This window comes from Sphaerodactylus townsendi, linkage group LG05 (assembly GCF_021028975.2).
Source record: "Sphaerodactylus townsendi isolate TG3544 linkage group LG05, MPM_Stown_v2.3, whole genome shotgun sequence".
Classification (NCBI taxonomy): Eukaryota; Metazoa; Chordata; class Lepidosauria; order Squamata; family Sphaerodactylidae; genus Sphaerodactylus; species Sphaerodactylus townsendi.
The window spans coordinates 62,909,306-62,926,889 of NC_059429.1; the positions used below are offsets into that span (position 1 = coordinate 62,909,306).

Here is a 17,584-nt window from a genome sequence, read left to right on the forward strand (position 1 = left end):
GCCCCTCTTGATCCCAGTACAGCCCTGTTCACTTATCTGACACATTTCTAGATTTGATATTAGAAGATTATGACCGAGCTAAAAAAAAATGTTTGCTGCTTGTCAGAAATCTTGATTGCTTGTAATTAAGTGCTTTGTCCTGATGCTTTAATATGATTTTACTGAGTACATAGCAATTTTCATGAATTATTGCTCCCGCTGCAGACCCCTCAATCTACCTTTCACGCTGTGCCTGAGTGTCCTCTGTTCCTCAGAGGCAGCAATTTTGGGGAGCAGTTCAGGCTGCGTCAGGAGGGAAAAGGCAAAGGTATTCCATTTCACTGAAAGAAACATTGTCCATGAGAAGAACTTTATCTTAGGATTTTATTGATATTGTCTGGTTGTTTTTAGCCTCTATGTATGCTTAAGAGTTGAAAGGCATTACACAAATACATCACCGCCAGGAGCCCCTCGGGGATAGGGCGGTATAAAAATAGACAAAATAAAGTAAGATCAAATAGACAAAATAAAGTAAGATCAAATTCTGATCAGAACTTACTACTTTATTTAGAACTCTGATTTTATGACACTGACATCCCTTTTTAAAAATACTATTTCATGATCTACTTGCAGTCATCAATACGGCAATTTCTCAGCAATAAGACTATATTTTTATTGTTCTTTGTTATGTCAAAATGTTTTAGGGTCTACTCTTTGTAAACATTAAACTTCTTTTAGCCACTTATCTTACATGGATTGTTTTTGTTTTGCAATCCAGCACAGCAGCTCTTGAACATGGTGGGATATGCTTCTGTAGAACGAGAAAAGGTGTACAGTTTTATCTTAACATTACACACAGTCTAATTACATAGCAACAGTAACCAGCCTGCTGGTTTTCTTCTGACATGTTTGACAGATGGGTGGCATGGCAAACAAAAAAAGTTTCCTCCCAGTCGATAGCTTAGTTACCAACTCTGCAAACAAGAGCTTTCCATACCAATTTTGTTTAAGCAAACATATTTATTGGAATACTTTTACTGAGTTCCTTGATTTGTTTTCTTTTATTCATCAACTCTGCTGGTTGTGAAGTGCTGGACAACAACAGAGAAGAGTTATTTTTTTTTAATTCTTGCCATTTGCAATATCTGCCCGTATATTCCAGAGAAAACTGGATAATGGTTTTTGCTTCCTTATGGTTAGCTTTGAACTTTAAATGAATGCTGAATCTACCTGTGGTTTAATAATCTAAAAGTATCATGTACTCAACCAGCATGTTCACAAATCCATATGCCATAGAAGTATTGAAAACGAAAAAGGATGAACTTGTGGAAGGCATAAACAACCCTGACTACCTTGTGAACTGGCTGATAGACAATGGCATTCTTGCACCAGAGAAGAAAATGGTTTTATCCTACTACAAGACCCGAATAGCAAAAAACTCCAGAGTTTTGGACATCCTGATTTCTCAAGGTGAGCGAGCTTGCAGGTTATTTTTTTACCCATGTCTGAAACAGATTGAGCCACAACTGTATAACAACATGAGGAATTATGTCACTGATGTGAATGAGAGGATTGGGGATGCAAGGAGGCAACTGATAGGATACCTACTTGAGAAAGACAAAGGGTGGGTTCAAAAGCCAAAGGATCATCATCAAAAGAAGAAAGATAGCCCTAGACAGGTTTTAACTAAGCAAGATAAAACAGGTCAAATCAAACATGAAGAAAAAATAATTTCAGCTGTAGTAAAACCTGTAAAATCTGATTCTGATTCTTTTTGCATCTTTGAATCTGTGGTTAAAGGTAATCTTTCTGATCTAGAAAAATCTTTAAAGAACACAGATATTAATGCAGTGAACCCTTCAAATGAAACCCTCCTACACATTGCAGCTGCTCATGGGCACGTCAAGATTATTGACTATTTAATCAGCAAAGGTGCCAAACTAGATGTCAAGGATAAAAAAGGAAGAATCCCACTACACATAGCTGCTGAGAAGGGTCATAACGATGCTGTGAAAATACTACTCCAAGCTGGAGCCAATATGTACAGCTTGGATCAAGAAGGCAAGACCCCACTTCATTTGGCCAGTAGGAACCACCACACTCATGTTCTGAAGAGTATTCTGGGGGAAGAGGTAAGAAGATACAAGTATCAGCACAATTTCCTGCACATGGCTGCTCTCAAAGATGACAGCAATTTGGTGCAAATACTCTTAAAGCATGGTGCTCCAGTGGACGCCAAGGATGAGACTGGACAAACTGCTTTGGGCTATGCTGTGTCTCAGGGGTTTGAGAAGACAGTGAAAGTACTGTTGGAAGCTGGAGCTACCATTGATTCCGGCATCATTGATGCAGCCTTTAATAGCAACAACCAATCTGTTTTCAAGTTATTGTTGGACTATTCCAAAGGATTGTCACCTGATACAATGGTGTCAGCTCTTTATAAAGCCATACAGAAAGACTTGTATGGCATTGTAGCAGCTTTAATTGAAAGAGGGACAGACATAAATGCCCACAATGAAATGCACTACACACCCTTGCTTGTGGCATGTGAAATGGGAAAGACAGAATCAGCAAAAGTTCTTGTGGACATGGGGGCCAGCTTGAAGGACAAGACCCCCAACTCAAACAGTGCTTTGCACCTGGCAGTTCAAGCTGGAGCCTCTTCCATTGTAAAGATGCTGCTAGGCAAAGGAATGGATGCTAACTTGGCTGGCCAAGGAGATCAAACACCCCTCCATGTTGCTGCATTACATAATAAAGGAGCACTAGTTGGCCTATTAATTGATGCAGGGGCGAAAATTAATGCAGTCACTAAAGAGCTACTCACTCCATTGCACATGGCAAGTCATAAGGGCCATGTTGATGTTGCTCAAAAGCTACTGCATTATAAGGCCAATGTCAACCTGAAGGACAAGCGCTCCAAGACACCACTGCATCTTACTGCTGAGACAGAAAGTCCTGTTATGGTGGAACTGCTTCTCAATTCTGGTGCTGACCCCAATGCAGTAGATAAAGAGAAAAAGACCCCACTTCACCTTGCAGCCATAGGAGGCCATCTTAACACAGGGAAAGCTCTGTTAAGTAGGAATGGTAGGTTTGGTGCCAAAGACATGGATGGCTGTACATCAATGCACTATGCAGCCATTAATGGGAATACAGAGATAGTACAAGCTCTTTTGGTAGCCGGGAAAAAGAAAAACATTGATGACAGAAACATTTGGAGAAAAATCCCACTGCATCTGGCAGCAGAACATGGACACAGCAACTTAGTACAGCTCTTGCTGAACAATGGATCAGCTATAAATGCTTTGGACAACAATAAAGACACACCGCTGCACTGTGCTTGCAAAGCAGGTCATTTTGATTGTGTGAGTATCCTGGTCCATCACTCTGTAGGGGAAAAAGCAAACCTTCAAGCTACAAATAGCTTGAAAAAGACTCCACTGCAAGTAGCAGAATCCAGCTCAATTGAAAACCAAGCTCAGATTGTTACACTTTTGAAGAAGAAAATGCTCTTGATAAAATAGGTCTGCAAAGAGAGGGGCGCTTACTAACCATGGGCATTTCTCTTGTCAGAAGGCCCAACTGGATATAATGGGATGATCCACATATATTTATTCCTGTTCCTATGTCAAACCCTGTTCATGTGTAAAGAAATGGGTGAGTTTCTCCTTTTAAATTAAAACAGTGAGTGGGAGAAGGGGAGAAACTCTGCTCCTGCCCCACCTGATCTTATAGTCTACATCTTTAAGAAAATGTCTTTCAGCCTAACCTTCCTACTGGAGCTGGACATGGAGAAAAAAAATACATAAAGCAAAAGAGCAGTGTGAGGCAGGGGAGGAGGAGAGGTAGGGCATTACTCCCACACCCTGCACATTCCATTTTTCTTTCAACATAAATACCATTCTCTCCTGCCAGAACACCTAGTTCAACCCACAACCTGGTTCTCACTAAAGTGATGAAACTTCATTCAGGCTGTTTGACTTCAGCCTGCAGGTTCGGGGGGGGGGGGGATTATATGACTGAATGCTCTTTCATACAAAATCTTATCTGCACACGGAAAACTGGCACACCTAGAAGAACACTTCGCATAGAGCATTCAATGATGTTACTCTTCCCACCCACCCCCAATCCTCGCCACTTGCTGCTTCAAGCAGCACAAGTCCATAACATTTTCCAGTATCCACTGAGCTACAAGAAAGAAGTAACAACAGGAGATCAGTTTCATTTAATGTTATTTAATGTTATCAGTTTGTTTCGGGTTATTAAAGAAAATGTAATTTGCATGAGATCCCATTTCTTAACCACGCTAATGAGACAAAAAGGTAATCTTGTCAGCAATTGTTTCCTAGGATTTTCCCCCTTAGGATTGTTTGATCATCAAAAAGGACTTTCAGACTCCTGATCTGAACACATTAAAAGCAGATCTCTGCCCTTGGGACCAGATAATAATCATGCCCAAACTACTATATTCACAGGCAGGTATAATTCAACTATTTTTGCAGGAGGCGCTGAAAACAGCTGAAGCTGTAAACACTAGTATTTTCAGCACTGGAAGAGAACTAATTGAATTCAGAACTGTGGCTGTATCCTCATGTGACATGCAGAAAACAGCACCAAATACCAGCAGGATTTCTATATCAAACATATTCCCATATGCATATGGATGCAACCCAAAGTCAATCTAAAGCCAACGCTACACATTGTGTTATTGAGCTAGACAAATACTGCTTTGTTTAGGTTCCAAAAACTGTAACGGAATGCATTTGATAATCTAAACATAAAGTATTTCCAGGCATTTTATTTAATGGAAACACTTCGCTGGCTGGAAGCTGTCTTGAGATGTGCTCTTAATAAAGTTAAATGGTGCTTTATCATCCCTCATATTCCTGTTTTGTTATTATTTATTACACTTATGTGCCACTTTCTTCAGACAGCTCAGAGGGGCTTATACTGGATTCCCAAGCTAGCACACTCACAATATATCCTCACACCAATCTCAGGATTACCGCTTCCTCAACAACACTATAATTGATCTACAGGGACACTCTCAAAAGTCAATAGTTTCATTATTTCAACTTACACTAATTTAAAATATGCCTTTAGATGTGATTTTACACTGTTTATACCAAATAAAGGCTAAATGAAATTTTAAAATTAAATTTAAAATATGAACTATTAACAGCCCAATTCAGAGCCCTGGGGAGGGCAAATCCACCAGCGAAGCCCTATATGGCCTCTAGACGTCTCTTTGCCTCACCCCCTCCAGATTGCGCCATAAATGCCTTTTAGCTAGGAAATGCAGACACGATGATAATACTATTAAGAGAATAAGGAAAACTGTAACAAGATAATAATCCAGTATAGACATTATCCCACAGAACAGGATGGATTTAAATTGATTTATACTGATGGGGCATCATTTCATTTACATGCGTGTAATGAATGGATTGGGGGGAAGTGTCGCATCCAAAAAGTACAATAGCTAACCCTTATTTTACAGTCCAATTGTTTTTATGGCAAATACATCATACTCTGTTCGATTTGCTTACCCCCAAGTACAGGATACCTTAGAAATGAACAGGATACCTTAGAAATGCAGATATTGCTGCACAAGACTATCATCATTTTGAATCTCTAAATGGGGAGAGGAAGAGCAAGTAGCTGCATTGACATATATGCCATGTATTAATGTCAGTTCCTTTGCTATACTGTACTAAAAGGTGTTCAAAAGAAAATACCATCAAGCCTCTTAACTCTTCTCACACCAAAATTCCTTACATTACTCACTGTCCAATCTTTTGCTGAGATTGTATTTGCATTTTAATTAACATTTGGGTTCAGTGATCTGCTATTTCCATGTGAGTTCTTTAGGAGAAGAATTTGGATGTATATCCCGCTTTTCTCAATCATAAGGAGTCTCAAAGTAGCTTCAACACTACTTCCCATCCTCTCCCCACAACAAACACCTTGTGAAGTTTTGAGAGAATTGTAACAAGGCCAAGGACACCCAGCAGGCTTCATGTGGAGGAGTGGGGGGGAGGAAAATCCGGTTCTGCAGGTTAGAGCCTACCTGGCCCCTTCTTTAAGAACTCTCTGCCACCCAGTTATAGTCTGATTTTGTATTTGTCACATCACCACAATTCCACTAAAGCCTTTCATGAAAACAGCAGGACCTTGACTCTATTTCCCACTGTCTACATATTCTTTTAATGTTGACTGATGCGTTAGACACTGCACAGAAAAAAACCCCAAAATAACACGGACTCAGCCAGAGAATCTCATTTTATACCATTCAAATCCAGAAATTGGCTGCGGCCAAAAGGACCCTGGAAAAAGGTCATCCCCCCCCGCCCCAAAAAAGGATCGCACAGCCAGCTGAAAAGAAAATTGTCTGCTTGTGTACCTAAGCTCATCTCACTGGGAAAAACCAGCCGCCGCCAGGTAAGCTACACACCATATCTAGAGGAAATATCACGTCCTTGCCAGCCCCACAACAGGCGGAGACCAGTCTTACAGCAGTAAAATACATGATTAATCTGCTCTTGTTATTCACTTCCCTGCTGACCCTCCCCTTTTTTTCTGTTCTCACCCCCCCCCCCCGACGTTCATGTAACGTTTAGCGCTGGAAACGTATTGTCTCAAAAAACAAAACCGTGGCTTTCTTTCCCACTTGTTCATTGCTCTGCCTGACTCTCCTCCAAATCCGCGCTCCCTTCGAGCCTTATTTGTCGCGAATCGGCAGTTGTGCTCCTCCTCCCTCCCACGGCAGCGGCGGCCGCCAAGAGAAAGGGCACGGGTCGCGTGACGCATGCGCGGATCTCCCGGTCGCCTCGACATTCCTGTGACGCCATTGAGGTTGGCGGAATGTGACCACCCAGACCTTCCACCCGGTTTCCTGTCTCCTTCTCGCGAGATCTGGGGAAGGGTCCAGTATGGACGCTGTAGAGGAGGTAGATGTCGATGTTGAAGGCGACGCGACGGCCGCGGGAGAAGCCCGGTCCGGGTAAGAGAAGAGGAGAGGGGAGGGGCCTGGTTGCAGGTTCCTCCCGAGTGAGGGACGTTCGTGCTGTCTGGAGGGGCCCTTAATAGGAGCTGGCTTCATTGAGCCGATGAGCTGCACTTCCCCTTTCGGAGGTGGGTTGCGGGTTTGCCCGGGGAACCCCAGGGTTTGGCTTCTGCGCTTTCTGCAGTAGGCTTTACCAGAGGAGGTTTTGTCTGTCCTCTCCCCGTTCACTTTGTGTGTGCGTACTGCCAGTCAGCTTCAGGCCCTATGCCCTTTAGCAGAGGAAGCCCAATCGTGCTCTTCCACTGAGCTGTCATTCCTCTGTGATTTTTCTGTTTATGGCGAATCTGTACTCCTTTAAAGAAGACCAGGGGAGGGTTGCTTTGTACAAATGTGAGTCGTAGTCCACCCACTCCCATCTCCATCACTGCCTATCTAGATTGTAAACATTGCTGAATGTTTGAGTTGTGTCTCTTTTGCAGTAAGTACTACGAGATCCGTTTTCTGGCCTGGCATCCAATAGATCATTATTAACTGACTTACAAATGAAATTTCATGGTCAGTTTGCTAACACACACTCAGCTTCAGAAACCACTGCAAAATAGGTTGCTGAAGAATTAATAGATAGGGTAGATGGTAGCATGCAGCCTTCAGTAATGGGTAATAATGTATATGAGACTAGTAATGTTACAAGATAGTAGCAGTTTGTTGTAAGTCTTGCACTATCTTTGCTGCCAGATCAATTAATTTAAAATGAGAAAGGAGAGCGAACCTCATCTTCTGATGAGTTACTCCTTCATGCAAAGGCTACTAGAGTTGGGAGCAGCAGTGGTGTAGTGGCTAAGAGCAGGTGCACTCTGACCTGGAGGAACTGGGTTTGATTCCCAGCTCTGCCGCTTGAGTTGTGGAGGCTTATCTGGGGAATTCAGATTAGCCTGTACACTCCTACACAAGCCAGCTGGGTGACCTTAGGCTAGTCGCAGCTCTACGGAGCTCTCTCAGCCCCACCCACCTCACAGGGTGTTCGTTGTGAGGGGGGAAGGGCAAGGAGATTGTAAGCCCCTTTGAGTCTCCTACAGGAGAGAAAGGGGGGGGGGATATAAATCCAAACTACTCCTCCTCCTCCTCCTCCTCTTCTTCTTCTGTCTGTTTCTACTAAATAGATAAAAACTGTTGAATATTTTTACTTGGGAAAATAGACAATTTATGCCTAAGTAGTACAAAAGGGTGGCATATCTTTCTGAATACCAGTCAGTAATGTTTGGTTTGTATGACCTATCAAACTTTTAACATTCACATTCAGTATTGTTCCTCAAGCTTGGGTAGATTCACCGTTAAGTAAGATGGTTAGTATACTAACAACTGTTGGTATCTTAGCATGACTTTCTGAACTATATTAAAAACTATCTTTCTACCATGTTATGAAAACTGACAATTCACTTGGTGCTTATGAATTTGAAGCTTAATTCTGTACAGGTACAAATGCAGCATCTATGACCTATAAAACTTTAAAGATCAGTGCTTTTAAAATGTGTTTGATTTATGTTTTTATTTCAGAAGCTATGATAACCCGTCATCCAGTTTACTCCACGATCACTACCTTGATGCAACTTGGAGAACTGATACTGGTCTTGTAAGTCAGCTCTGAAACAAGTTATGAGAACCTCTGTCTGCCTTGGAGACATTGTCTTAAGGTGTTTCTCAATCTTGGCCAATTAAAATACATCCAGACTTTCATAGAGAAATTGTGGAATTCTACACTCAAGTTTCAAAACCTTGACATATGAGCACATAGCTAGTTAAGTGAAATCAGCGGATATGCATTTCTGTGTGCAATTTCATATAGCCATGAACAAGACCATCTGCTCTGTATGTGTCACTATGAAATGTAAGCTGGTATTGTGGATATTACCCTATTTACAATGTTCTTTTCCCACAGACTTTAAGAAAGGTGAGGTTTTCGAGTAGGTTTTACTTATTGATTTGTTGTTTTTACAAATTCCAGTTCAGCCATGAAATCTCTGCTTATTTAAAAAATTGATGCTCATGCATTTTATTTTTACAATGCAAAAATTGAGAATAATATTGTCCGACTTCTACTGAGTGATGTAAGGATTGTTGTACAACAAGATGAGCTTTGTAAATGATTATACATTTTTTATTCTAGCCTTGGAGTCTTGATAGCACAATTAGTGAAGAGAACAAGGTTGCTATTGAGAAGATGTTGTTGGAAGAGGAGTATCCTTTAGTGGTCCATTTGACAAAACAGATTTTTCAGCCTTAATAAGAAACTGATTTGTAGTGCAGGCTTGTAGTAAACATATCAGCCGATTGATGGTCTGGAGCAGTGGCTCCTAGCCTTTTATTTATTTTGGATTTCTAGGCTGCCCATTCTCGAAAGGGCTCAGGGCAGCATACATCAAAACCCACAATAAAATACATTCCAACTTAAATACATTTAACTCAATAAAAATAATAACAATAACAATAAAACAAGTTAAAAACTGTAAAACCGAGAGGGTGGATTTTGAATGTTGTGATACATCCATGGCTGGCCCAGTGTTTTTTTGGTGCCTTAGACCTTAGTATCCATCTGCTCCAGCATTCCGTTTTCTATCGTACAAAACCAGATGTTTTTGAGGCATCATTCAAAGGGTGCAGCTGCCCCATTATGAACCCCAAACAAGTGGGAGTTCACTTCCTCTCATCTGGGCCAAAGCTGGAATTTGAGGAGGTGCACTTGGGGGCATTGGATCGAGGAGATACATGAAGGGGGTGAAGAGGTTGGTGGTAAGGGCCTTGGTATACTATATTTCCCACAGCAGGTAGAGAGCAACGAGGCAATGAAGGAGGCTGGGCAAAAGGTTGGTTTGCTAAAGGAGTAGCACCAAAACAGAGCCCACATATTCATACACATCTGGTTACCAGCTGACAAGTGGCTCCCCCCCCCCCCAGTTGTTACAAAGAGGTAGGTGGAAAAAGTTGAGGTAGGTGGTGAGGAAGAAAGAAAAAGAATACAAAGGACAGGAGGGCTGGCCTGCAACCCATTTTTGAGAAATGCTGATAGAATTTCATCAAGAGGTGACTCAGAGGCAGAGGTTGTGAGTGAGTTATATAATTATTAGGTCTTAAAATTTAAAAGTCCAGTGGCAGAGAAGATATAATTTGGGTTGGATCTTTGGTCTCATTTCCATTGGTGGTAGGAATTCAACTAATGTAAGAGGCAGGAGGGGTGATTTTGACTGCTTTCTCGATTGCTTGGTTAGTTGAATCTGTACACTTTGCATGTCTTTTAGCCAGTTCAGATCTTCAAACCCCAGCACAGTTTTGATGTTAAAAATGACTACTTGGGCAAGGGGAGGCAGAAAAAAATCTACCTGCACCAGCATCTTCTGCTGGAAGTGCTCATGACCCTACCCAGCATGGTACTGATGATATAGAAAATCAGTTTATCTTTTTTGTAGTTGCATTGCTGAATTTTTAAAACAAATAACTGAGTGTTAATAGTGTACTAGTTTTAAGTGATTCTATGTGAAAGGTTTGCCACTGAAGCCTGCAGAGATTACAGTATATTAGTGTCATTTTTTCTTAGTAAAATAAATTTTTATTTATGAGAAAATAATACATATGCAATGTGCAGTCCTTAATCATTTCCAGATACTATCTGTCTAGTAAATCGCCTTCAGAAAGACTTTGGCATGATTTGAAGGAAAGTGATAAAAAGTGCATAAAAAGGTAACATCTGCTATTTGGAGGGTGAGAATCACTTCTTGATATAATTTTGAATATTTTAAACTGAGAAGCTTGTCTTTAAAAGCTACCAGTGGGCAGAAAGTAACTTGAATATATCTTGTTTTGTATTTTTCAGTCTTCACAAGAAAGATGGAAAAATCACGTATGTACTTATAAGACTATATGGATACTGATTTTCATGCTACAGAATTTTGAAAGTTAATAGCTATCTTTGTGCTTCAGAGTTGGATAGTTTGCTGATAATTCTTCTTGTGCAGAATTACGTTGGCAAGTAGGATAACTTTATCATTGATATAAACTCAAAGCTGTTGCATTTTAACTGTTAAATGGCTATATTTAATGAATTTAGAACCACTCCTTACTATAAGTGAAGTTCTTCTATTAGCTTACTATTTATATATCTGTTTTCTTCTGAAGCTACCAGCCAACTGTGAAAGAAATGGCAATAGATAAATAAATTGATGTACGTAAGAGACAAAACATGAAAACTTGATTATTTTTTAAAAAGCAGCCTATTTTATGCCCCATTACTGAGTACTTTGCAGTGCATGTTATTTGTTGTGAAGAACTTTTTAAACTCCATTTTGTGTAGCTATTCACATGTAGCAAAAGAGTAATTGCTGTGTTTTTCTTCTAGGATATGTTCACCTACAAAATCTAGTGTGTCATTAAAGTGGACATTACAAGAGAAAGAGTTATTTGAACAAGGACTGGTAAATATGGTGTTGTTAAACTATTAGTGATTTTTAAAGATCTTATTGTAGAATATTCCACAAGCAAGGAATCTGCAAAGATTTTAGGGTTCACTTCATTTTCCCCTTTCCTACACTGTCCTCTTTCTTCATTCCTGGCATATGCCAATGTCTATCCCTTTTTCTGCTTCTTTCTTTCCTTTCCACTTACCAACCAACCTTTCTTTTATTCTCCCTGACCCCATCTTAAGCTTTATTATTTACTTATTTTATAGCTCATTTTTCTTTCCATTGGGGACCCAAAGTAGCTTGCTAAAATCATTATCACCTCCATTTTATCCTTACAAGAACTAACTTGTGAGGTGGATTAGGGTAAGAGACAGTGACATACCCAAGGGCACCCAGCAAGCTTCTATGGCACAGTAGGGTTTTGAACCTGGGTCTTCTAGATTATGTCTGACACTAGCCGCTGCACTACAATGGTTCTCAACTTTCCTTCCAGAGTGGTATAATGGTTATGAACGGCAGACTTTAATCTGGTTCACCAGATTTGTTTTCCCTCTTTTCCACATGAAGTCTGCTGGATGATCTTGGGCTAGTCACAGTTCTGTCAAAACTCTTTCAGACCCACCTACCTCACAAGGTGCCTGTTGTGAGGAGAAGAAGGGAAAGCGATTGTAAGCCACTTTGAGACCCCTTAAGGATAGTGAAAAGGGGGATATGAAAACCAACTCTTCTTCTTGTCCAGCACCTGGCAGCCTCTCCCTGGGAAAAGTCTGCCCAGTTGCAAAAAGTTGTGCAGGTTGTTCAGGTATGTTGTGTGGTAATACTACTGGACTCAGCCCAGTTGTATAAGTTGTGAGGAGGCTGCTTTGGACACAACCTGAGGTGGCTTCATGCTGTAGCCACTGCTATACCCTGTATTTACCATGTACATATCTACACAAGAGGATTTTTCTCCCAGGAACACTGAGGGGTGTTCTGTTTCACTCTTTAAGGGTCTTGACCTGATATCATAGTAAATCTGCCCTAGTAAAAAGTTGTTTAGTTTTTTTAAAAAATGTTACATTGAGGCAACCCATCCTAGGTTTGTTAGATTTGTGGGTCCTGAACTGGTAGCTGAAGGCCAATTGTCTAGACAAATGTATTTATTAGAATAATAAATATATCTTCATTTGCTGGGCCAGGACCCACAAATATAACTAAGCTAGGATGGGTTGTCCCACTATAAAATTTGCTTTAAAATAAGTATTAAAAAGTAATAGGATGAAGAGAAATACTTTGACATTTTTAATTTCAGTCATGGCTCCCTGCCCCCAATTTTGATTATTGTAGTTGGTACAGTGGCTAAGAATTTGAGCTTTTATCACCATTATGGTGGAAGGATGGTAAGAAGAAGAAAAAGAAAAGGAGGATTTATATCCCTCCTTTTTCTCCTGTAAGGAGACTCAAAGGGGCTTTCCCTTTCCCCCACAACAAAAACCTGGTGAGGTAGGTGGGGCTGAGAGAGCTCAGAAGAACAGTGACTAGCCCAAGGTCACCCAGCTGGCGTGTGCTGAGAGTGTACAGACTAATCTGAATTCCCCAGATAAGCCTCTACAGCTCAAGCAGCAGAGTGGGGAATCGTGGACGAACTCCGGCTTCACTTGAATAGAGGCGGTTTGGCACTGCTGGTATTGTTAGATCTCACTGCAGCATTCAATATAGTAGATCATGTCCTTTTGGTCCACTGCTTCACTGATATTAGAGGCTTGAGCTGGCTGACCTCGTTTCTCCGAAACCAGGGATTGCAGGTGACATCAAGGGGACAGAACTTCAGGTGCCACCCCATCGGTTGTGGGGTGCCACAGGGGACGATCCTCTCCCCGATGCTTTTCAACATCTACGTGACCCCTTGGCAAGTTTGTTCTGGAGTTTTGGGCTGCAGTGTCACTAATATGCTGATGGCACCCAGCTCGTGTTCACGATGGAGGCAGCCCGTCCTCATCTCCTGGAGCTCTCCAGTGTTGTTTGGAAGCCGTCGCTGGTTGGTTGAGAGCGAGTCAGCTGAGGTTAAATCCTATGGAGGTCCTGTGGCTGGGTCGGGGGGAGTGACTGGTGGACTTTTGCCCGCCTTTGCTAGATGGCGAGGCTTTACATTTGGCCTCATCTGTCCGAAGCCTGGGAGTGACACTGGCCCCGGCACTGGCCCCATATTTCTCCCACTCTGACCTGGCCACAGTGATCCATGTAACAGTCACCTCCAGACTTGATTATTGTAACTCGCTTTACGCTGGCCTGCCTTTGGCTATGATCCGGAAACTGAAACTCGTACAGCAAGGCTCCTTTCAGGAGATCTAGTCAGGACCGGATAACACTGGTCCTGTACCAACTTCACTGGCTGCCCATCGAGTTCTGGGTCATGTTCAAGGTGTTGGTTTTAACCTTCAAGGCCATTAATGGCCTTGGACCTACATATCTGAGGGACCACATCTCCCCATACTGCCCCATCAGGTCCCTCTGCTCCTCGGAGGAGAACCTACTGGAGGTCCCTGGCCCAAAAGACATCCGGCTGGCCTCTATAAGGGCCAGGGCTTTTATAGCCCTGGTCCCTATTTGGTGGAACAGGATCCCTAGAGAGACCAGGGCCCTGCGGGACCTACAAAGTTTCCAAAGGGTCTGTAAAATAGACCTGTTCCACCAGGTGTTTGGCCAACCAGGTTGATTGGTAGTTTCTTGAAACATCTGGGCCTCTCGTGGGTATAATGTTTTTATATTGCTATTCATTGTGTTTTTATAGTTTTATGAGTATTGTTCACCGCCCTGAGCCCTTCGGGGGAGGGCGGTCTAAAAGTTTGCAATATAAATAAATAAATAAATTTGGTTTCTCCAGATTAGAGTGCACCTGCTTTTAACCGCTATGCCACTGCTGCTCCTAGAGGAATATATAGTCTGTCAAGTATATTTTTCTATCTCCAGAACATTTCACAATGTTCTGTAGAATGAAAGAATGACTATGAAACATTGTATGTGTAATACAATTGTGTTCCGAGAAAAACAGAAAAAGGACATGTGCTAAATTAATTTGTTCCCATGTTACATGTTGAAGTTAAATGTAGACCCTAATCCAAAAATACTGAAATTGTATTTCGTTTCTGTTAGGCTAAATTTGGCAGAAGGTGGACGAAAATTGCCATGATGATTAACAGTCGCAGTGTTCTTCAAGTAAAGAGCTATGCCAGGCAATATTTTAAGAACAAGGTAAGCTTGAAATAGATTTTAGTTGACAGAATGGTAGGGTTGCAAAATTTGGTAACGTCTCCCTGAAAACAGAACTAAGGAGTAGAAATGTCATCTTAAACAGAATTATCCGTTAGCCCATGGACTTAGGAAGATGTAGCTCTGTGTGTGATGGCACTATGAATTACCTCAGCATATTAAAAGACTGTGATTATAACGTGACTATATACAGTATTTTAGGGGAGTTTTTTAAATCAACATCAACCAGAAGGTCTTTGCTGATGACTGTATGATCTTGGAAGGTGTCTCGCTTTCAAGGTTTTTTTTTAACTCTTCATGTCCCTTGGAAGGCTCAATCTTTAGTTTTTACTTCTGATCTTTTGTGTGTATGATGTGGAATCCTTCCCACCCTTTTCTGTGCATGCTAGCCTCCTTGCTCCCTCTTCTGTCCATTCAGTTACCGGTAGTTCTCATACCTGGGGATGTGGGATATCCTGTGTCCCCATAAGCGTCACGTCACTGGTTAGATATACCTGACAAAGACAATGTTGACTCAAAATCTTAAGAACTCAAATCAAACTTTAATTCTGGTTTCTCATTTTGTAAGAAAATGCAATAATAACTATATGGTCCAAACTGTACAAACAAAAGAAAATGAAGTCTACAAGACTGATTTTTACAGATGCAATTCTGTGGCTTTCTGTGCAAACATAAACCTGCTTTTTCCAGTTGCTTTTATGAGTTGTTTGGGCAGCATATAATTTAATGAGCTATATCCTACTGACTGCTGTCATGAAGTACTTATAAGGATAGGAATCTTCTTGCACTCGCTCTCCCCCAGCAGCTCCTTCTGACCACGGAAATCTGTTTCTGGAAGCTGTGGGACCCACATGAACAAAGAATCGTGCCGGTTGGGGGAGTGGCTCTTGAAATGAAGAGGAATGGGATGAAATCACCCCCTCTACTCATTAGGTTTCTGAGGATGGTGGTGTGATTTTGCAAGATTTCCCCCTCCCTGCTGTGCCTTTGTAATTTGCATGGCTTGGTCCACATGGGTCCTGCAATATTGCTTGTTACGTTCTCAAGAAGAGAAAAATGGACTGCTGGGGAAGGGAAGTGAAAATTTCCACATTTGCCAGTGCAACTAGTGCCGCAACCAACCTGGCTATTCTGTGTGCGTATTTGTGTTTTAATTTGATGTGTTGTTCATATCTATAAAACTTTCCAGTTCTCTTAAGTGGAATTTACTTGGAGTATGCAGTATGGAAATAAAGGAGGAAGATGCACACTTGTGATGTGAGCCAGCATTGTGTTTTATTTTTATTTTATTTTATTCAATTTGGTATACCGCCCCATCCCTGAAGGGCTCTGGGCGGTGTAGAGGTTAAGAGTGATGGACTGTAATCTGGAGTATTAGGTTTGATTCCCCACTCCTCCACATGAAGCCTGCTGGGTTCCCTTGGACAGTTACAATTCTCTCAGATCTTTCTCGGTCCCGCCTACCTCACTAGGTGTCTGGTGGGGAGAGGAAGGGAAGGTGATTTTAAGCTGCTCTGAGTCTCCCTAATGGTAGAGAAAAGCAGGGTGAAAAAACCATTTCTTCTGCTTCTTTAAATTATTAATTGAATCTGGACTTGTTTACATTTTGGTTTACGCTTGTTACCTTTGAATATCACTGTAAGTGTAGTTTCTGAACTCTCAGTAATGTTTGTGTAAATATTTGAATATCAGTACAAAGTTGTTACATAATCCTGCATGAACCAAGGCATTTGGGATTTGTAGGATAATGTTCTCATGTATAACTGATTGTTAGTTTTCCTAAGCACATGTTCCTTCCTGTAATTTTCTTCTGCGTAATCAAAGTAAACTGAAAGAAGCTTTTAATAAATGCTATGCTACGGTACTAGATACTTATATGATTAGGTTGTTCTGAATACTGGGTTGCTGTTTTTAATTGTGCTTAGCACACGATCAAAATGGTTGAAGGGAAATATATAGCCCTTCAAATTGAAGGGTCAAAGGTGAACAGCTTTTATTAGGGGAAGCCTTTTGATTAGTACATCATACAGCAAGGAAGTGATTATGCTACTAGTGGGGTTTTTTTGTTTAATTTGAACTTCGTTCTGCCATTCTCAATTCTTGTTATTGTACTCATCTATTAAGACAAAAACAGATGGCTTGCAGAAAATGGAACAGCATCAATGCCTCATTCCTCCAGTTCTTAATAGTGATGAGAACGAAGAAGAAAAAGCAGCATTAAGAGGTCGGGCAGACCCTAATCTGAATGCAGTAAAAATTGAAAAATTATCAGATGATGAGGAAGTAGACATCACCGATGAGATGGATGAGCAGCTTTCTTATGCACCTCAGCAAGAATCTGGGAAGTCTGAACTATTAGATAGCGAAAGGAGTCCAGCTGAAAAAAACAGTTGGGCAGAATCCATTTTGGATCCAACTGTGATTCTGCCTGGAAGATACATTACAAAGTCTGAACAAAGTGAAGTTGAAAGTCCAGAAAGTGCAATTTTCTGTTGTGAAAAAAATGATTGTGAACTTGTGAAGTCACATCATCCCAAGTGTACCAGCTGGTTTTCTAATTTAGAGCATTGTGGAGAACAAGGTGACCTGGCTGATAATAGTAGTATTTTTCATTGTTCTGACCAAGTGGAAGAGGAGAACCCGACTGAAGCAGAGGAACTTAAGCCACCTGACCAAGAAGTGGAAATGGATAAAAATATCATACTGGAAGAAGAAAAGCAAGCAATTCCAGAATTTTTTGTGGGACGTCAGGCCAAAACCCCTGAACGCTACTTGAAAATTAGGAACTACATTTTAGATCAGTGGTAAGAAATTTTGCAAGAATATTTTTAGTTTGAAAAATATTTAGTACAATTCAGTATATTAATACTTGATCAAGTGTACAAGTATAAAGGAA

The 17,584-nt window shown here is 41.1% G+C and overlaps 2 protein-coding genes across 9 annotated transcripts in view; both read left to right on the forward strand.

The window, feature by feature from the left end:
- The first annotated feature begins 1,235 nt into the window (after nucleotides 1–1,235).
- On the forward strand, nucleotides 1,236–3,506 carry LOC125433353 (CARD- and ANK-domain containing inflammasome adapter protein-like). Its single transcript, XM_048497856.1, has one exon. It carries the CDS (start codon nucleotides 1,236–1,238, stop codon nucleotides 3,504–3,506), a length of 2,271 nt encoding a protein of 756 aa, XP_048353813.1.
- Nucleotides 3,507–6,825: 3,319 nt separating this feature from the next.
- MYSM1 (Myb like, SWIRM and MPN domains 1) overlaps nucleotides 6,826–17,584 on the forward strand; it is a 31,737-nt gene continuing 20,978 nt past the window's right edge. For 3 of the 8 annotated variants that reach the window (XM_048496655.1, XM_048496660.1, XM_048496656.1), the window contains exons 1-8: nucleotides 6,826–6,985; nucleotides 8,543–8,618; nucleotides 9,153–9,223; nucleotides 10,643–10,720; nucleotides 10,854–10,880; nucleotides 11,376–11,451; nucleotides 14,572–14,670; nucleotides 16,813–17,492. In XM_048496655.1, the coding sequence (XP_048352612.1) occupies nucleotides 6,915–6,985; nucleotides 8,543–8,618; nucleotides 9,153–9,223; nucleotides 10,643–10,720; nucleotides 10,854–10,880; nucleotides 11,376–11,451; nucleotides 14,572–14,670; nucleotides 16,813–17,492 (1,178 nt within the window). In that variant the 5' untranslated portion in view covers nucleotides 6,826–6,914. The other 5 variants (XM_048496653.1, XM_048496659.1, XM_048496657.1 and 2 more) reach the window with 5 other exon arrangements.

What these genes read in the sequence shown, in the direction of transcription:
- LOC125433353 (XM_048497856.1), top strand. Translation starts at nt 1,236, where the DNA reads ATGTACTCAACCAGCATGTTCACAAATCCATATGCCATAGAAGTATTG.